The sequence below is a fragment of the Ursus americanus genome, chromosome 25 (assembly GCF_024610735.1).
Source record: "Ursus americanus isolate L20-20 chromosome 25, mUrsAme1.1.p, whole genome shotgun sequence".
NCBI classification, from domain to species: Eukaryota; Metazoa; Chordata; class Mammalia; order Carnivora; family Ursidae; genus Ursus; species Ursus americanus.
The window spans coordinates 6,469,895-6,491,649 of NC_142151.1; the positions used below are offsets into that span (position 1 = coordinate 6,469,895).

Consider the following 21,755-nt stretch of genomic DNA (forward strand, 5'->3'; position numbering starts at 1 on the left):
TCTCTAATAAAAATGTAGTTAATCCTCAATATTTATGTTTTGTATAGTTTTGTATGATTTTATGTATAGCATTTTGAACACTGCGTGCCAGTATGCTGGGTTATACAGATAAATAAGATACCATTTTTAACTTTCCAGAGCTCAAAAGGAATACTGATAGGACTTAACTTGGTCAAGCTGACTTTGACTGCTATCTTTTTTTTTTTTTTTTTTGGTCCTGTTCTTCCTTTATAGGAGGATAATCTTGTGAGTAATTCAGAATTATCCCTTTAGGACTCACAGGATTTTGATGACTAAACCAGAAGTCGAGTTTCTCTCTGTCTCTTCTTTCTCCACCCCTCCATTTTATAGAATGCTTTATGACCATTTTATGACCTACTTAAGGCCATATAGCTTACTGGTAGAAGAGCAGGAAATAGAGCCCTCATTTTTCCAGTGTTACAACACTTTCTGGATGCCTTGATTCAGGCAGCACAGTGCCTGACAGAAGTTGTAGGAAATCTGAATTAAACCATCCCTTGAAAAGTAAGGTGATGTCTCCTTTGATTCTTATTGGACAGTAGTTATATGAATTTGGATTTTGTCCCTTCCCTGCTTCTTAAAAAGGGCTTGATTTTAAAAATTGATGCCTTAAATCCAATGAAGAATCAATTTAGAAATAAGTCTTTATAAATTACTATGTGCTAGGCACTGTTGTAATTAAGTTCTGACAACAATCCAGTGAGGAGAGGACTGCCCCTCACTTAGCAGGTGAGGGAAGAAGGGATGCAGAGGGCATGTAACTTGCTTGACGTCAAATGGCTAGATGGGGGTCCTTTGAACCAAAGGAGCATGACTCTGCAGCCCATCCTCTCAACCACTGTACTTTTCTGCCTTCTATTTTATTGAGTTAAAACCTCGTGTTTGTAGATTGCTGAAATATCACCAACCGTTTTAGTGGCTGCTTTTTATTTCCGCTAATATAATTGTGAAGAGTGATAAGAATAGTTTGCTTTGTTCTGTTTTGTTTGTAGGAAAGTGGAGTTAAAGTGTTGAAATAATTGGTAGGGTTATGGTTAACTCTGTTTGGATCATCCCTCTTTCCCCTTCTGAGTTCTCCAAGCTAAGAATTGAAGATTCTTTCAGGAAAAGAAACAATTTCAAACTTGGTTAATAATAGTCACCATAGTGAAATACGATGACTCTTATTGGAATCCACAAAGATGGGGTCATTTAGCATACTATTGGGAATAGCACTAGCCTTTTCTGTTACCTGATGCTGTATAACTAAGATAGTCAAATGCTTTGAAACTGATGGCATGATCAGTGTTTTTTAGGAGATGGATGATGTTATTGAACGGTGCCTCTTCAGATAATGCCAGAAATCTTTTGAAATGCAATTTCTTTAAGTTCAACCAAATCCTTTATGAATCTTGTGCTGTTACTACATGTGTGTTTGTCTTCATCATACTTATGGGTATGTATCATTTTTGGAATAGAATATCCAAGATTTCAAATTTGAAGTCTTTTAATATTATTAAACTGTAACTTCTTATGATCTTGTAGCACAGCATTGTTGAAAACCCCAATATATGTAGGTTGGCATTTCCATCACCTACACGACCCATTGAAAGGCCCCAGTTCCCTTGAAATATTATTTGTGTGTGTTTGCAATTAGTTGCCGGCAAAACCATCCCATTTTATTTCCATTTTTAGCTAGCTCTTGAAATAAAAAAAAAAAATTTTTTACAAACTAAATTAAATTTACTTTTATTGACTTAAAGATGATAAATTAGTGAAGTTATTGATAGCAGAACCGGTTTGTTTTTCTTACGCTACCTCTATTGGCAGTTACTTTTTGTTGAATGCCAGTAATTGTTCTGGTCATTAATAAAGCAAGCACAATAAATATTAGGTCACCTGTAAGCTTTTATAAACATCTATGTGATTGTCATGTTACTGTGGTATTTTTTTTCTGAGAACACGGTTGATCATTTGGGAGAGTGTTTACAACTAAGACTAGCTTCTTTATAAACAAGAACATATCATGAGTTGGGTGTGTTACATTTTTTCCCCTCAACTTATCTAGTGAAAGTCTCTGTGTTATGTTAGCCCTTGAAATCTTCCATATTTTTGAATGGATTAATTGGTAGAGAGGAATTAGATAAAGCTGTATTCATGATTAAATATCAGCTGAGGCTTTGCATTTCCATGTACACTAAAGCATACCTATTTTGAAAATAGGCCCCCGACTGTACCAATTTCCTATGATTTGTCTCCGTCTTGTGGCAAACAGTACTTGTTGATTGAATTTGAATTATTTAAAGGATATGATTGGGAAATTAAGCTTTATAAATGACTTCTAAAGAAATGCCAGAGAATCTAAACCAGAGCTAACAAAATAAGATATCTTTTGAAGTGAAGAATAGTGTAATAACCTACAAAATGAATGATGCATATTTGTAGGGCCTATAAATGGCCAGTCATAAGACTTAACTTCTTGGCATAAGGATTTGGATTCTTGCAGAGTCGGGTGTTCCGTTTTGGAAATGGATCACACCGCAGATTTTGAAAATGAGTGGTGTTATCCTGACTCCTTCAAAATATATCCCACTGACCTTTCAGCTTCCTCTACCTTCTGTACTGCTATCACAAGCCAAACTTTAGTTAAGGGAAGTAGATTAATAGTAAAACTATTTTAGCCATCTACTTTTCTTTCCCACTCCCAAAACAGACTTTAAACAGTTGCCTTCAGGATTTATACAAACCTCTTGATAAAGCTGGTAAAAGCTGTAAAACTAAATATTTATGAAAGTTTTGGGGAAAAAATTCTATTTCTAGGTTTCCTGCTCTGTAATTTTTATAAAGTGATTTAAAGGCAAAAAATGCCCAGCAGAATGCCAGTGATTGTAAATATACAATAATTAATGTCAGCAGCAGTCTCTGTTGACTTACAGCTAAATAAAATCCTTCATTATATCATTGCTATTTTCTTCTCCCTTTGTCAGAAATAGTTGGATGGTGTGGCAGTACCATTACAAAACTGTCAGGAAGTACTGAGATTCCATTTTTTTAAAAGTATGACATTTTGATAATAGAATCTTTTATATTATTCTGCATCTTATCAAATCAGCTATTGAGATTGAACTAAAATCATGAGCTGTCTTTTTAGCAAGCATACAAAAAGTTATCATCTGCTGAATTTGTATGATTTGTAAAAACCTGGACTAGCAAAATTATTAAATTTCTCCTCATCCTTGATTTTAAATTTATAAAATGAGCAGGAGAGCTTGTGATTGGCATAAAGTAGGCAAAAGCTTTTGAGGTTCCTGTATAGAAGTAGACATGGCATAGGAAGGGTTCTTTGAATTTTGCTGGAAATTGAATTGGCTATAAAGCTACTGTCTTAAGAGGATATTACTTGTATATAACAACAGTTCTTTTATTATTCTTGATGTCAGCAAGATTATGAGGCTGAGTGAATCCAATGTTTGGGAACCATTTTCTTTTTTTTTTTTTTTAAAGATTTTATTTATGTATTTGACAGAGAGACAGACAGGCAGCGAGAGGGAGCACAAGTAGGGGGAGTGGGAGAGGAAGAAGCAGGCTCCCAGTGGAGGAGCCTGATGTGGGGCTCGATCCCAGGACCCTGGGATCCTGAGCTGAAGGCAGATGCTTAATGACTGAGCCACCCAGGCGCCCCTGGCAACCATTTTCTGTATTAAAATAACAAATTCTTCATCCTCGCCCTGGATGCTTTATCTGTCTGAATGGTAGAGATAATATCCTCTTTCACATTGATTTTGTGTGATTCTGAATAAATTTTGGAGTATAAGACATTAATATTAACCACAGCAATGATAATAATGGCAAATTGGTAAATAGTTATGAGAAATTTCATTTATTTGTCATACTTTTTTAAAAAAAGATTTTATATTTTTGAGAGAGAGAGAGAGCGAGAGAGCATGAGCAGGGGTGGGGGAGAGGGAGCCTGATGTAGGTCTCTATCCAAGGACCTGGAGATCACGACCTGAGCCCAACGCAGACACAACCAACCGAGCCACCCAGGCACCTCTGTCATACGTTTTTTTAAAGCTGCATCCATATATTTAGAAATCAAAACAATTCTCCCTACTCTTAACCTGTTCTTCTTTCACCCCTTAGATGATCATGTTTAGTCATTTCTTTTTTTTTTTTTTAAGATTTTATTTATTTATTCGACAGAGATAGAGACAGCCAACGAGAGTGGGAACACAAGCAGGGGAGCGGGAGAGGAAGAAGCAGGCTCCTAGCGGAGGAACCTGATGTGGGGCTCGATCCCAGAACGCCAGGATCACGCCCTGAGCCGAAGGCAGACGCTTAACTGCTGTGCCACCCAGGCGCCCCATATTTAGTCATTTCTTATGTATCCTTCCAGTGTTTTCTTTGTTTTGTGTGTGCAGGTCCAAATGTTTATTCTTATTTCCCGCCTTTCTAAAAAGGTAACATTTTTTTTTTTATTAACCTGCACCTTGCTTTTTCTTCTTAATGTATTTTGGAGATTTTTCCATATCTTTACATAAATCACACTCTTTTTAGGGGACACAGTTACATAGTATTCCATTATGTAGCTATACCACCATTTATTTGTTAATGTAACCAGTTCCCTATTAACGGACGTTTAGGTTATTTACCATCTTTTGAATTAGAAATAATATTGTGGCAGGTAGTGTTTTAAAATGAATGCAAGTATTCCCAGTAACAGGGTTGCTGGATCAAAGGGCAAACAGATTTGTTTTGTTTTGTTTTTTTAAAGATTTTATTTATTTATTCGACAGAGATAGAGACAGCCAGCGAGAGAGGGAACGCAAGCAGGGGGAGTGGGAGAGGAAGAAGCAGGCTCACAGCAGAGGAGCCCGATGTGGGGCTCGATCCCATAACGCCGGGATCACGCCCTGAGCCGAAGGCAGACGCTTATCCCCTGTGCCATCCAGGCGCCCCAGATTTGTTGTTTTGATAGGTATTTCCAGATGGCTGGCCTTCCATCGGCAGAGTACATACACTGAGGTTCTGTTATTTCCCAGGACTTTCTCCAGGTCATGAGTATGTTAGGGCGAGGCAACCTCTGGCTGTGCCTTTAAGGAGCTGGAACCAGGGTAGACACACAACTAAAAAAGTTAATTAGCATACAGGTGGTAACTTACAAGGGTCCTGGGTAAAATAGAAGTATAGCATTGGGGTGTTTAAATGGAATAGGTAGGTGGGGAAATGTGCTGGGAAGGGAAGGCTCCCACAGAGAGCTGGCTCTCTGTGTTTGGTCTTGAAGAATGAGAACGTATTGGCCTGGTCCAGCAGTCTATGTTTTAATAAGCTCTCCTGGGGATTCTGATACATGATCAAGTTTGAAAACCACTGCTCTAGGCGGAGGTTGGCAAACAACTGTTTTTGTAAACAAGGGACAGGGTTCCAGGCAGAGGCCTGGGTTTGTGATTCTGACTCTAAGGTCTGATGGAGTTGCTTTCTGGATTTGTGTAAATCAACCCTATGTGAGGGCTTTTGTTTTGTTTTGTTTTTTAACTAGTGCCTTATTTAAAAAAAAAAGAACAAGGGTGATGAGCCTTCACAGTAATCAGGGAAATACAAATTCAGATCAAACTGAGATAAACTGTTCTAGTGCCAAATTGGCACAAATGGGAAACTCTGACATTACTAAATGTTGGAGAGGATGTGGAACGCTGCTGGGGGATGTAAATTGCTCTGACCACTTTGGTAATACCTAGTAAAGCTGAATGTTTGCATACTCTGTGGCTCAGCAGTTCTAATGCTAGGCCTATATCACTAGGTGTGGGTTAGCAAACTTTTAATTAAAGGGTAGGAAGTAGTTTAGGCTTTACAAGCCATGCACTCTGTCTGAACTGCCCAATCCTACTATTATAGTGTGCAAGAAGCCATAAACAACATAGAAACACATGGGTGACTGTATTCCAATATAACTGTTTACAAAAAGAGTCATTTCTGTCCTTGAGTGGTTCTCAAACATGAATGTGCATCAGAATCACCTGGTGGATTTATTAAAACACAGATTAACTGGACCCCAACCTCTGAGTTTCTGATTCAGGGGTCTGGGGTGGGGCCTGTGAATTTGCATTTCCAGAAATCTGCAGGCAATGCCAGTGATGCTGATCCAGAGGCCACACTTTGAGAACCACTGCCCTAGAGAATTTGATGCACTCTGTACAAAGATATTCACAGCAGCTTAGCTCTAAACTGGAAACAATGTAAATATCAACAGTAGAACATAAAAATACATTGTGGTAAGCTCTTAAGCATATTACACAATAATGAGAATGTAAGAAGTATGCCACCCTCAACAACATTGATGTATCTAGCAAACAGTGTTAAAGAACAGAAGCAACACAGAGGGCTACATACAGTAAGAAGCAATTCATTATAAAGGTCAATGACAGGGGAACTAATCTATGCTATACATGGCTGGGAAAGCTGTGAAGAAAGGCGAAGCAAGTGGGGATCTAAATGTCCAGGTAGTGGATCCACTGGGGGTGGGAGGACATTGTGATCAGAAAGAGACAAGGTCTAGGAGGCTGGCGGTGATCTTTTACCTTGGGTGGGGTCTCCTGAATGTTGGCTTTATGGTATGTTATTTGTTTATTTCACAATTTTTACAAGATTTAAAATGTGTTGTTGAATCTTTGATTTCTGTGTAGCTCTGTCCAAGAATGACCTATAAACAGAACTGTTGAGTGCTTACTAAAAGCTGAGCAGTGTTTGAACACTTTACCTGCGATAAACAGTTTGTCTGGCCTGTATTCATTCAGTTACCCCAAGAGTCCTGTTTAAAGATTTATTTATTTATTTTTAGAGAGAGACATAGAGCATGCACACAGGTGAGGAGGGCAGGGAGGGGCAGAGGGAGAGAGAGAATCTCAAACAGACAACCCCCTGAGTGGGAGCCCAGTGTGGGCTTGATGCCACAACCCTGAGATGATCTGAGCCAAAATCAAGAGTTGGACACTTAACCAACAGAGCCACCCAGATCCCCCTAGAGTCCTGTTTAAATAGGGCTCTTATCGTCCCCATTTTACAGACAAAGAACAGAGGCACTCAAGCTCCTGAGGATACAGCCAGAGTGGTTTTGTTCCTCAGCCTGCTATATGGCAATGAGGTTTACTTTAAAAGACTTTCACCTCTCATTGGCATTGAAATATATAAATATGTGGGCATTTGATACCAAATGAGGAAACAGCTTGATCTGAAGAAACCTACTGTTTTTACCTACCATTTCCAATTCTGTGTCCAGTGTCCACACAGAATAAGCCAACTCCTCTCTCCCAGTCTGCCACCGGTCCTTTGTGTCTCTTTTTCCAGTGCCTGGCTCTGTACTTAGCACCTAAAAAGGCCTCAAAGAATCTTCCACTCAGTTCTTTTTTTTTTTTTTTTTTAGGATTTTATTTATTCCTTCGACAGACAGAGAGACAGCCAGCGAGAGAGGGAACACAGGGGGAGTGGGAGAGGAAGAAGCAGGCTCCCAGCGGAAGAGCCTGACATGGGCTCGATCCCAGAACACCAGGATCATGCCCTGAGCCGAAGGCAGACGCTTAATGACTGAGCCACCCAGGCACCCCTTCCACTCAGTTCTTGATAGCTTTTCATGTATTTGTTTGCTTTTGTTTCGGATATACCCTGCCATCCGGTCTGGTCCAGGCAGCACACCCCCCTCCACTTTCTTTCCCCTTCAGCCTCAATTGGTGGTTATTTTGTGATAAAGTTCCCAGTCCATTCCCTCTTCTGGTGGCTTCAAAATTGGTTTGGTTTGGTTTTTGAATTCTTCAAAGCATAGTACCCAAACCTCAGTTTTTCAGCATGGTCTGCAAGATAGTTGTCAGCATTACAAGAAGGAACAGCTTGAGATCTAGGAACTGGGAGAAGCCAGCGTGTCTGAAGGCTTGGGGACCTCTTTCCCACTGAATTCAGGTTCCCTTGCACTTGCTTATTCCGTCAAGCCACAGACGGACTCAGGGTTTCCTCCTACTACTTGTAAAAAGAGCTTTAGTCAACATATTTATTTTCACAAGATAATTTAATAAAAATTGTGTATGTATTTTAATAGAATTTTCTACTTACAGTTTACTTATGATTGGGTCATGACTTAATATACGTTTTAATTTGGGGTAGTATGAAGTTCTGAGCTCATCAACTAGATACGTTAGAGTAGACCATTGCAAATAGCAGTTTAGAACGAGTTTTATGTTTACAGGTTAGATTATGAAGTACACTACAGGGTTTATATGCTACGTTGGTGAATATCATTACCTTTCATTGATGATTTTTTTTCTCATTTCAAAAATAACCTAATTTGGTAATAAAGGTTTATTTTTTCCCCCCTACCCTCTCTATTTTAGTGGAGAAACAAGATTTAACAAGGAGAAAATAATTCAAGGTTAGTATACTCTATTTTAGCTGTCTCCTTTAGTGTTAATGTGATATGTGAGTTAATCCGATTTGGGAGGGGAAGGGTAGACAGGGGGCAGCTCTGTATTGTGAATAGCATTAGAGAAAGTGTCATAGCCATAGAAATATGATCAGAGCAGATGGTCACCAAGAGGAATAAGTCTCTTAAGTGAACCCAACGTAAAGAATAGGATCCTAAGTTGTTTATAGATAGTTTCAAGTGGCCCAGTCAGCTGATTCAGGAGTTATGTTGAGTCTAGTGGTCTTAAAATATAACTGCTGTGATTTAAAATGATTTCATATTTGGAAACATGAAGTTTGCTGGCTGGTGTTAATGGTATTTTTCTGCTAAGATAGTCATATTATTTTTAGTGGTAACAAAGAAGAGGTTTAAAATGAGAATTCCTGTTCTCACACAGGATTGTTACTTTATTCTGAACAGATTCTTCCTCCCTTGTTCTGCTAATTTGGGTTCAGATCTTTTAATCTCCCTATGATCCAGCAAGTCTAGCTTTTAAAGAATATCTTGGGTAAACTCTTAGCCAGACGGGCTATTTCTGTGCTGTGATTATAAAAGCATTTAGTTTTATTTTTTTGGTTAGGGACATCTGGAGTTTGCAGAACCTGATTTTCATACCCAGTGGGCCCCACTCCCTCTTCTGAAAACTAGTCTGATAATTAAATGAACCTTTGTTTTCCAGTGACATGTGCCCCACCCAAATTAGCCTCTGTACTTCTGTCCCTTACCACCCTGTCCTTTAGTACTGCTCACCTGTCTTATTTCATTAGACGCTGACAATGGAGCAGGAATGCAAGTTTTTGTGATCACACCTGGTTTTGACATTTGTTTTGTGTCAGTTCGATGCTTATTAGGTTCTTTAAGTTAAAGCATTCAAGGCTTATATATTTCCAAGTACCATTTTTGTTGCATAACTATAGTTTTGATATGTAGTCATTTCATAGGTATTCAGCACCAGGTGTCTTAAATTTCCACTATGATTTCTTCAGTGACCCATGAATTATTTAGAACTATTTTGCAAATTTCCAGATGACTGGGCCTTTTGTTTTTGCTCTTCATCTTTTATGATTGGCTTCCAATTACATTTTGTATTCTGACAAGATGGCTTATTTGATGATACTTCTTTGAAATCTGTTAACATGCTCAGTGTTTATAAACCCACCATTGTATGCTTGAGAAAAATCTGTGTTTTCTGATTGTTGGGTTTGGAGTTATATGTCAAATGATTAACCTCTGTTTTGTTGTTCAAATCTCCTATGCTTTGCTAATTTGTAAATTTACTAATTTGCCTGCATGACCAAAATACCAATTTATGGGTGAGTGGAATTTCCCATTGTGATGGCCAACTTATAATTTAGTACCTGACATGCTGTCAATTTGTGCTTTATGTGTTCTGCTCTTATTTAGTTAGAGACTATTTTATTAGGCACATATACAAGTTTAAAAATTGTTCTTTCTTCCTAGTGAATTGGATCATTGATTATTTATAGTATCCTTACAATCCTAAGACTTTTGTCATAAAGTCTTGCATTTCAGAGTGTAATGTAGTTTCTCCAGCTGTTTTGGGTTTGGAATTTGCCCGGTATATGTTTTTCTCTTGCTTTCCTTTCAGCCTTTCTGGGTGCTGATGTCTTAAGTGTTACCTCATAAATACTATGTAGGTGATTTTGGTTCTGTTCCCTCCACCTCCATTTCTTCCCTACGGGCTTTGGAATGATAAACTATTTCCATTCTTTCAATGGTTACCTTTAAATTTTTACCATTCATATCTAATGACGTATAGTATCAATATCTCCTTTCCCCCTAAAATATAAGGAACTTATATGACTATTGCTTAGTATCTTAGTCCTATCCTTGTTTAATCGCACAACATAGGCATTATTATTTGATTTGTTATTTAGACAATGTTTGTTTAGATTTACATATATATTTACCAGTTTCGCTCCTCCTCATTTCTTTTGCATCTCAGACCTTCATCCCTGAAGTATCTTCTTTGAAAGGTCCCCTAGGCAGATTGGTTGGTGGTAAAGATAGTTTTAATTGTTTCTATTCCAGACAATTCTATTTTTATTCTATTCAACCTTTCTTAGCCTAGATAATTTAGACTCACAGTTCTCTTAGCGCTTAGAAGATATTATTGTGCTGGTTTTTTTGGCTTCCATTGCTCCTGTTAAGAAGTCTTTCTCAGCCAAATCATATTCCATAGTAGGCAATCAGTCTTTCTCTGCAACTGCTTTTAAAATGTTTTGTTTGATTTTGGTATTCTGTAGTTTCCCTTAATATATCTAGGGGGGATTTTTTTTTCTTTTAATTTATCCTGCTTTGTGTTTCCTTTATCTGTAGATTTATGTTTTCTGTCATTTCTGGAAAATTCACAGCCATTATCTCTTCATATTTTCTCTCTTCCATTTTCTTTCTGGAGTTCCAGTCAGATATATGTTAGGGGATATCATTCTGCCCTTCATGTCTCTAATAGATGTGAGATGTGTTTCATGTCCTTTGTCTGTCCTGCATGTGGGGTCATACCTCAGCACTGTCTTTGAGTTCATTAAGCCTTTCTGTTACTGAATCTCCCTTTATCCATTGAAGGATTGTTTCCCTCCTCAGCAATTCATAATATTTTTCAGTATTAAAAGATCTGTCTGGTTCTTTTGGAAAGCTGTCTGGTTGTTTTTGATGGCTTCTGTTACTTGCTTATTTTTGTGATTCACGTCTTTATGTTTTATTCACAGTTTGTAGTCTATATCTGCTGATTTCAATGTCCGAAGTATAAATGATTCTGATTCTGTTTTTTGTTGTTTCTGCTTTCAGTCATGATGGATTATTTTCTTGTATGTTAAGTTATTGACTGAACTATTATTTGCTCTAACTTAGTAGGAAACTTGTTAGCCTTTATTCAGTCAGATTTGCTCTGAGGCGTATTTGCATTTGATTTAACTATTGACCTGAGACTACACTAGCTTCCTTGTAGGATCTCTGGCTTCCAGGAATGCTGAGTTCAGTCCTCCTACCTTTCTGTGCCATGCAGCAGGCTCCGTCCCCCAGCTGCCCCCCTTGCTTGTGCTGATATCCTAATGTTAATATTCAGATTTCAGCTCAGGGTATTTTGGTTGCTTTGCATTTCCTTTTAGAGATTTTCCTTAGATCCTGTGAGCAGCACACGCACACATACACACACACACACACACACACACACCCATTTAGTTCTTTTGCAGTAGGAGGACCCTTCAGAGTGTTTAATCAGCCCATCTCCTGGAAATGAAGTTTCCAAAGTTTTTTTTAAAGGAAAAGGAAGGAAGGAAGGAGGAAGGGAACAAGGGTGAGAGGAAATAATACAATATTGAACATTTGGGCAGTGAAGGTAAAGAAGGGAAACTTTTTAGGGGAGGGTCCTACCTTTCAAATACAACTGGGTTGAGAACATAAGATCAGACCCAGCATTAATAAAATACAGCTAACGAAGTGATGGGCAGACATGAGAGAGGGGAGAACTAGAGACAACTGAATTCTCATCATCATCTGATTCCCATTAGGCAGACATTCTTTCGGGAAACATTTGAATATGTGAGCCTTTATTGGATTATAGCTTAATTTTACTTGCTTTTTTCGTTCTCTGAAAAGTTATATAGAAAAGTACCCAAGGAAATCTTTTAATAAAATGTAGATAAATTCTGTTTATGTTTTCTTACATGTGATTTATTTACATCTGTTATATTTATATTTGAATGTTATTGTTCCTCCTCTGACTACCACAGGACAAGTAGATGAGCCTCTTTCAGAAACTGGATTTAAACAAGCAGCTGCTGCTGGTGTATTTCTTAATAATGTGAAGTTTACTCATGTTTTCTCCAGTGACCTCATGAGGACAAAACAGGTAAGTTTAAAGTCAAGGTTTAGCCTGATGAGTCAAGAGTCTCAATAATTACAACCTTGAAAACTGCTTCGGGAGTCTGTAGGGAATTCAGTCACACGCAGATACCATCCCCAATCCTCTGCTTCCCCCACCAACAGAACTTCTTTCTTTTTATTTTACTTTTGTACTATATTTTATTTTGGTAATTTTTAAGTTAAAGTAGGTTGGGGAAAATGTCTAACAAAATATCTTTAAAAAGACAGGGTTTATGAGAGAGAGCCAGCAGAAACACCAGACGGGAGAATTTAACCCACAAAGACATCAAATATTGGAATCCAGACACAGTTAAAAAAGAAAACAACTATGTTACTGTAAAGAAATAAAAGACATGATTGGAATATCTTTAGGGAACAGATTACTATAAAAATGAACCCAGAGAATTAAAAAGGAACCAAATAAATGTCTAAGGACTCCATGGAGGCAGTAATTCCCCATGAGGGAATAACAGGGTTGGAATATAGTCTCCCTGCATAAGCAACTAGAGAAACAGGATAAAATTTGTGAAGCAGCTGTTTGCAGACATTGGACTTCAGACAGTATGGGCCTGTGATCCCCAAATGAAGTGAAACAAATGAGGTGGGTGCTTGGATTGTCCTGGTGTTCCACCTGACGCAATTTACCGATGCTGGTAGGAGAATCCAGATAGAGCCAGTGGCCTCAGTGAGTTGAGGAGACAATGCTTGGAATTTGGGGATATTAAATAACTAAGATTGTGGGGCGGAGTACTGGAAGAGGGAGCTGCACGGAGAAAGAACTCTAGAAATATGGGTAGGGATTCCCTGAAATCCTTGGTGGACTAGAGTCTGCATGTGCGTAGGTGAAATTGTATGAGGCCTGGTGTAAAACATAACTGCTAGGGAGAGAACAGTTGCTGGGGAGCCAGAAGCCAGACAATGTCAAGAGCTCCCACAGGTTGGGAATGATTTGAGTTCCTACCACCCAGAGTGGAGAGATTTTGTTAAATACATCAAGCATATAGTGGAAACTTCAGAAAGATCACACCTTAATAGTGAGGCTGATCTGTGCTCAGAGGAACATAATGAGGAAGGAAATAGAAGATAAAAAAAGAACCAAATTCATCTTTTTGAGATAAAAAAAATACAATATTCTGAAATGAAAATTTCACAGGAGGGGATTACTAGAAGTTTAGACACTGTTAAAGAAGAGGTCAGTGAACATGAAGTCATAGAAACAGAACATTCCAAAATTAAGGAAGAAAGACTAAAAACGGAAAAATGGGGGCGCCTGGGTAGCTCAGTTGGTTAAGTGTCTGACTCATGATTTGGGTTCAGGTCATGATCTCATGGGTCGTGGGATTGAGCCCCATGTCAGGCACCACACTCAGCAGGGATTAGGACTTTGATCTTTCTGAATTTGTCGAGACTGGTTTTGTGCCCTAATATGTGATCTTTTCTGGAGAGAGTTCCATGTACACTTGAAAAGGATGTGTAGTCTGCTGTTTTAGGATAAAATGTTGTGAATATATCTGTTAAATCCATCTGGTCCAGTGTGTCATTCAAAGCCACTGTTTCCTTGTTGATTTTCTGTTTAGAAGCTCTGTGCATTGATGTAAGTGGTATGTTAAAGTCCCCAGCTATTATTGTATTCCTATCAATTATTTCCTTTATGTTTGCTATTAACTCCTTTATGTATTTGGGTGCTCCCATGTTGGGTGCCTAAATATTTACAATAGTTATATCTTCCCATTGGATTGTTCTGTTTATTATTATATAGTATTCTTCTTTGTCTCTTGTTACAGTTTTTGTTTCAAAGTCTATTTTGTCCAATGTAAGTATGCACTCCAGCTTTCTTTTGACATCTATTTGCATGATAAATGTTTCTCCATCCCCTCACTTCCAAACTGCATGTGTCTTTACATCTGAAATGAGTCTCTTGTGGGCAGCTTATAGATGGGTTTTGTTTTTTTATGTATTCTGTCACCATATTTCTTTTGATTGGAGCATTTAGTCTGTTTACTTTCAAACTAATTATTGATAAATAATTACTGATAGGTAATTATTGATAGATATTGCCAGTTTGTTACTTGTTTTATGTTTGTTTTGGTGGTCCTTTCTTCCCTTTCTCTTCTCTTATGATTAGTTGACTTTCTGTAGGATTTACTTGAATTCCTTTCTCTTTATTTTTTGCATAGCTGTTACTGGTTTTTGATGTGTGGTTACCATTAGGTTTGTATATAACATCTTCTGCATGTAGCAGTCCATATTAACTTGATGGTCACTTAAGTTTGAACCCATTCTTTACTCCTCTCCTCCCCATGTTTTGGGTGTATGGTATCATACTTTGTATCCTTTCATTTTGTGAATCCCTTGACTGATTTTTGTAGATATACTTATTTTTACTGCTGCTGTGCTTCCTACTTTTCTTACTCTTACTTATGGTCTATCCTTTCCACTCTGAGTCCCCTTCAACATTTCTCATAGGGCTGGTAAAATGATCATGTATTCCTTTAACTTTTGTTTTTCTAGGAATCTCTTTATCTCTCCTTCTATTCTGAATGATAGTCTTGATGGATAGAGATTCTTGGATGCAGATTTTTTTCATTTCAGCACTTTGAATATATCATGCCACTCTCTTCTGACCTGTAAACTTTCTGCTAAAGAGTCAGCTGATAGCCTTATGGGATTTCCCTTGTAAGTAACTGCTTTCCTTGCTGCTTTTAAGTTTCTCTCTTGTCAGTACTTTTTGCCATTTTAATTACTGTGTATCTTGGTGTGGCCTTCCTTGGGTTAATATTGGTGGGGACATCTCTGTGCCTCTTGGATCTGGATTTCTGTTTCCTTCCCCAGATTCAGGAAGTTTTCAGCTATTGTTTCTTCAAATACATTTTCTAACCCCCTTTCTCTCTCATCTCCTTCTGGCATTATAATGCAAATGTTATTATGCTTGATGGTGTCACTGAGTTCCCCAAGTCTGTTCTCATTTTGTGTATTTTTTTCTCTCACCTGCTCAGCTCGATTACTTTCCATTACTCTGTCTTCCAGGTCACTGATTTGTTCTTCTGCTTCCTCTAGCCTACTATTTATTCCATCTAGTGTATTTTAAATTTCATTTATTGTGTTCTTCATTTTTTTCTTTTTAAAAAATTTTAGGTAGTTAACATACAGTGCAATATTGGTTTCTGGAGTAGAATTCAGTGATTCATCACTTATATACAACACCCAGTGCTCCTCACAACAAGTGCCCTATACTCATCACCCATCTAGCCCATCCCTGCCCACCTTCCTCCATAAACCCTCAGTTTGTTCTCTCTTAAAGATTTTATTTATTTGAGAGAGAACACAAGCAGGGAGGAGGGTCAGAAGGCGAGGGAGAAGCAGACTCCCCATGAGCAGGGAGCCTGATGCAGGGCTCCATCCCAGGACCCTGAGATCATGACCTGAGCTGAAGGCAGATGTTTAACTGACTGAGCCACCCAGGCATCCCTCTTTAAGAGTCCTTTATGGCTTGTTTCTCTCTTTCCTTTTTTCTTTCCTCCCTTGCCATATGTTTATCTGTTTTCTTTCTTTAATTATCCACATATGAGTGAGATCATATGATATTTGTCTTTCTCTGACTGATTTATTTCACTTAGCATAGTACACTGTAGCTCCATCGGTTTCATTGCAAATGTCAAGATTTCATTCTTTTTGATGGCTGAGTAATATCTATATTGTATATACCACATCTTCTTTGTCCATTCTTCAGTCAGTGGACATTTGGGCTCTCTTCATAATTTGGCTGTTATGGATAATGCTGCTATACTGGGGTGCATGTACCCCTTTGAATCTGTATTTTTGTATCCTCTGGGTAAGTACCTAGTAGTACAATTGCTGGATCATAGGGTAGTTCTATTTTTAACATTTTGAGGAACCTCCATATTCTTCTCCAGAGTGGCTGCACCAGTTTGCATTTCCACCAACAGTGCAAGAGGGTTCCCCTTTCTCTGCATCTTCACCAACACTTGTTTCTAATGTTAATTTTAGCTATCCTAATGTGTGTGAGATGGTGTCTCATCATGGTTTTGCTTTGTAGTTCCCGGATGATGAGTGATGATGAGCATCTTTTTGTGTTCTCTTGGCCATCTGCATGTCTTTTTTGGAAAAGTGTCTGTTCATGCTTTTGCCCTTTTCTTAACTGGGTTGTTTTTTGGGTGTTGAGTTTGATAAGTTCTTTATAGATTTTGGATCCTAACCGTTTATCAGATATGTCATTTGCAAATCTCTTCTCCCATTTTGTAGGCTCCCTTTTAGTTTTGTTGACTGTTTCCTTTGCTTTGCAGAAGTTTTTTTGATGAAGTCCCAGTAGTTCATTTTGTGTGTTCTTCATTTCTGATTGGTTCTTTTTTTATCTCTGTGTTAAGGGTCTTACTGATGTCCTCCACTTTTTTCTCAACTCCAGTTAGTATCTCTATGAGCATTATTTTAAATTCTCTATCAGGCATATTACTTATCTCCATCTCACCTAGGTCTCTTGCTGTGATTTCTTTCATTTGGGGCACATCCCTGTCTCTTCATTTTGTGTAACTCTCTGTGTCTGTTTCTATGTGTTAGGAAAGTCAGCTATGTCTCCTGCTGTGGAAAGTAGTGGCCTTATAAAGGAGTCCTGTCGTACCCTGTAGTGCAACATCCCCTGTTGCCCAGCATCTGGCACTTCAGGGGTGTCTCCTATGTGCTGTGGGCACCCTGCTGTGGTGGCTGAGCCGCCTTTGCTTTCGGTGCAGTCATGTGCAGAGGTTCCCTTTGTCTGTTGTGGGCAGGGTTCGGTCCTTGTGTTGTTGGTGGGCCAGTCGGGGCTGCCGTGGGCTTGAGCTGAGTCAGACCAGGCATTTGCCAGAGCTGTGGTAGCACCAGGCTGCAGGGTGCTTTCCCTGTGTTGTCCTCCAAGAAGCTTTCATTGGTGGGCAGGGCCTGCAGTCAGACTAGTTGTCTGCCTTCAGCCCACTCCTGGGACCAGAGTCTGACTGGTGTGTGCGGTTATCTTTCCCTCTCCACAGGGCAGGAGTCACTTTGGAGTGGTGCTGGCCACTGTAGGGGCTACTTACACACTGACAGGCCTGTGGCACCACCCTGGATGGGCTGGGCCAACAGTGTACTGGAGGTGGTGGATCCATAAGGTGCTGGAGGGTGAGGTGGCCATGTTAGCAAGTTAAGTAGTGAGTATCTGCCTCGCTGGTTCCCACAGGCAGCCATGTGTGTATGCTGCAGGGCAGGGGAGGGAGATGGTGCATGTCAGCTCCTTTGTTCCTGGAGGTGTCTCCTTGTGACTGCTGCCCCTCTGGACTTGTTCTGAGATTAGTAAATAACTCCCCTGCCTGTATGCCCCAGACGGTTTTCAAACTGCTGCTTCTGTGCTTTATCTGGTTGGGCAGTTTGTTGTGCTCTCTCTTTAAAGGCTTGGATTCAGCTTCCTCTTGCCCTCTGCGTTCTCCCAGAGCCCATCCTGTTGATTTTTAAAATTCCAGGTTTTAAGTCCCACTGGTTGTAAGAACTCACAGAATTCGGACCCTCTGGTTTTCAAAGCCAAATGTTATGAGGGATTTGTCTTCCCCATGTGGGCTTCCAGATGTGACTGTTTCTCTTCCTTCTCCAGGCCTTTGGCTCTCTCCCTCCTGTGGGTGGCCCGTGGGTGGGTCGGATTAACTCCCCATCATGTCTCTGCCCTTCCTCCCGTCTCAGTGTGGCCCCTTCCCTACCTTTTGTTGGTGATTTTGTTCTGCCAGTCTTTCGGTCATTTTCTGGGTTACTTAAACTGATGTGAATGTTACCTAGTTGTATCCGTGGGAGGAGGTGAGCCTAGTTAGGTCCCTCCTACTCTACCATCTTCCTTGAAAGTCAGATTTTTTTTTTTTAATCAATTGGGTTTTGACAAAGGTGCCCAGGTTATTCAGCACTTGAAAGGTATTCCTTTCAATAAAATGTGCTGAAACAATGGGCTATCCATATGGAAAAACATGAACTTTGGCCTTTACCTCCTGTAACACAAAAATTAACTTATAGTTGATCTTAGCACAAATCTAAAAGCTAAATCTATATATCTTCTATTAGAAAACACAGAGAAAAGTCTTCATAAAGGTTTCTTAGTACAAAGCATAAACAAGATGCAGATTGGGAGAAGATTATAAATGTGTATATTACATATATAATGTATGTGTGTGTATATATCTGGCAAATTCTCTGGATTATTTATCTAAATTTTTTTCAACTTAGTAATTAGACTAACACCCACTTCAAAATGAGCAGAAGATTTGAATTTGACTAGGCACTTTACAAAAGAAGAGAATATGGAAGATCAGGAAGCAGATGAAAAGATGCTTAGCAGAAATGATCTTAATGGAAATGCAAATTAAAACCACGCTAAGCTACTACTACACAAACATTTGAAACCGCCAAAAATTAAAAAGACAAAAGAATGTAGGGGCCCCTGGGTGGCTCAGTTGGTTAAGCAACTGCCCTTAGGCTCAGGTCATGATCCTGGAGTCCCAGCAGGGAGTCTGCTTCTCCCTCTGACCCTCCCCTCTCATGTTCTCTCTCTCTCTCTCTCTCTCTCTCTCTCTCAAATAAATAAATAAATAAAACATCTTAAAAAAAAAGATAACAGAATGTGGAACAACTAGAACTCCTACATTGCTAGTGAGAATGTAAATTGGAACAGCTACTTTGGAAAACAGTTGAAGTTTACCATACATTAATTATATGATCCAGCAATTTCCGTCCTAAGAATTTATCTAAGAGAAATGACATATGTTTACAGAAAGCCTTGTATATAATTTTTTTAACACCTTTGTTTATAATAAGCAAAGAATCGATCACCTGTGTTCATCAGTAGGTGAATGGATAAATGAGCAGTGATGCATTCACACGGTGGAACAGCTCAGCAACAACGTGGAAGAGTCCCAAAAAAACATGCTGAACAAAAGAAGCACAGAAGAGTACATATTGTAGGATTCCATTTATGGGAGACTCTAGAAAAGACAGATCTAATCTTCAGTTACATAAAACAGATCCATGGTTGCCAGGGGCCAGGAGTGGGAGGAATTGACTAGGAAGGACACAAAGGAATCTTTTCGGGTGACAGAATTCTTCCATATCTTGATTTTGGTGGTATTGAGAAAGGTGTATACATTTTTTAAAACTCAGTGAACTGTACACTTAGAAATAGGTATATTTTTTGTTGTAAATTATCTCAATAAAATTGGTTTACAAATAGAGAGCAAGTTAATAAATAAAAAATGAGAACCGCAGTGGATGTACTAAATTATAGATTAAACATGGGTGAAATAATCATGAGCTCATAGATAAATGTAAGATAGTAACTGAAATGTAGCACAATGTAGTAAACAGATTAAAAATACGAGAGTTTATAGGAAATCAAGAACATGATGAGGTCTAGTGTCTTTCAGAAGGAGGTATTAAAATGGGAAAGGGGTCAAAGGAGTCACAAGTTGATAGTTTTATAGAACTGTTGAAAAATAACAGACCTAGAAAGTGTGACAAATTCTAGTCAAGATAAATAAAAAGAAACCCATATCTACGCTTACAATAACAAAATTACAAAACTCCAAAGAATAAGAAGGACAGACATCATCCACTAATGGCCAGTATTAGACTATCAATAAAGTTGTGTCAGTAATAATTTTTTTTTAATGCACTGAGTGATAATAAAGACTAATTTAGAGTTTTATACCCAGTAAAACGTTTTCTAGAGTAGGTGATAATGAAGACATTTCGGCTATCAAGAAACTTTGAAAGGGTAATTGAAGAAGGAAAATGCCAGAAGGGAGGTCTGAGTTTCAGAAAAGATTGGTGAGCAAAGACATTGGTAAAGGTAAAGGTAAACAAATATTGATAATATAGAACCATAATGATGACAATGTTTAATTTGTGGGGAGGGGACTAAAAAGGCAGGTTGTGGATTTAAATTTGTTTTGCAAATACAATGTCTTGTCTTGTCGATCAAAAATGACCAGGCACACCAGGAGAGAAAGGAATGTGAACAAACTTGAACCCAAACAAAAGACAACAGAAACAGCTGCAGGACTTCTTTGATAACTGGTTACCAGACATAGACTTTAACCATTGAATGCACAGACCAAAAAATGACATTGAGAATTTCAGCAGAGAACTGGAAACGATGTACAAGAACCAAGCTGAGAATTCTAGAACCGAAAATGTAACTGAAATTAAGACTCAGTAGATGGGTTTAACAGCAATTTAGGCACACCTGAATGGAGAATTAATAAACTGGAACCTTTTCCATAAAGGGGCAGATAGTACATATTAAGTTTTATGGGCTGTATGCTCTCTGTCACACCTGTTCAACTCTGCTGTTGTACTGTGAGAGCAGCCACAGACAACATGTAAGTGGTTGTGTTCTGTAGGTCTTCATTCACAGCAACAAGCCGCAGTCTAGATTTGGGCTATAGTTTGCTGACCTCTGAACTAGAAGATCGCTCAGAAGGAAATATCCAGATTTGTGTGAAGAGACGAAGGGTGAGCAGTACAGAAGAGAGGCAACTTTCACAAAGGATAATTATTTCTAGTTCTTTTATTTTTTTTAAAGATTTTATTTATTTATTTGAGAGGGAGACTGAGGGAGAGAGAGGGCAGAGGGATAGGGAGAAGCAGACTCCCTGCTGAGCAGGGAGCCCGATGTGGGGCTTGATCCCAGGACCCTAAGATCATGACCTGAGCTGAAAGCAGTCAATTAACCAACTGAGCCCCCAGGAGCCTCTCTAATTCTTTTTGATTTTACTATGATGTACTTTGACATTTTGGCCAGAATGACTGTTTCTATGAGAAAAGCAAGTGTTGTTTTTCCATTTTCAGACGGTGCATGGCATTTTGGAGAAGAGCAAAGTTTGCAAAGATTTGACAGTAAAGTATGATTCAAGACTTCGAGAAAGAGTAAGTAACTTACATATTGTTCTTCACCATAAATTATCAGTAAACCACCTGAGTTTATCTGATGCATTCTTGATGGGGATGTGGAATCAGCTAACATATGTTAAGAACCTGCTGTGTGACCGTGGCTGTTACATACGCTCATACGTAGTATCTTATTTAAATATTAAATTTGTGTGAGGTAGGCATCCTATATTATGAAAGCAAAGTCTGCTCATAAGAACTAGAACAGAAGAGTTTGAGGTAAAAGGGCAAAGTTCTCTTCTCAGCCTACCCATCCTGCTTCCCAATTTCCAGCTTCAATAGACTCTCTTATGCCCTTTTCTATACCAGAAATGAATCTTGCTGCAGTGGTGATTTAGCTAAAGCCACACCTCAGTTTCAGATCTGAGATTTGACCCCACATCTCCTAGAGCAGCAATTTTTGCTCTTTAATAACAGGCCTGTAAGCAGGCCAGTGTCCCTGGCAGCCTTGTGATGTCTTCTGTACCTGGAC

The 21,755-nt window shown here is 38.8% G+C and overlaps 1 protein-coding gene across 1 annotated transcript in view; it reads left to right on the forward strand.

Moving 5' to 3' along the window:
- The window catches only part of TIGAR (TP53 induced glycolysis regulatory phosphatase), a 28,982-nt gene that overhangs the window by 1,125 nt on the left and 6,102 nt on the right, over nt 1-21,755 (forward strand). The window contains exons 2-4 of the mRNA XM_045781249.2: nt 8,379-8,416; nt 12,202-12,320; nt 21,185-21,262. Coding sequence (XP_045637205.1) covers nt 8,379-8,416; nt 12,202-12,320; nt 21,185-21,262 — 235 coding nt within the window. The remainder of the gene's footprint in view (nt 1-8,378; nt 8,417-12,201; nt 12,321-21,184; nt 21,263-21,755) is intronic.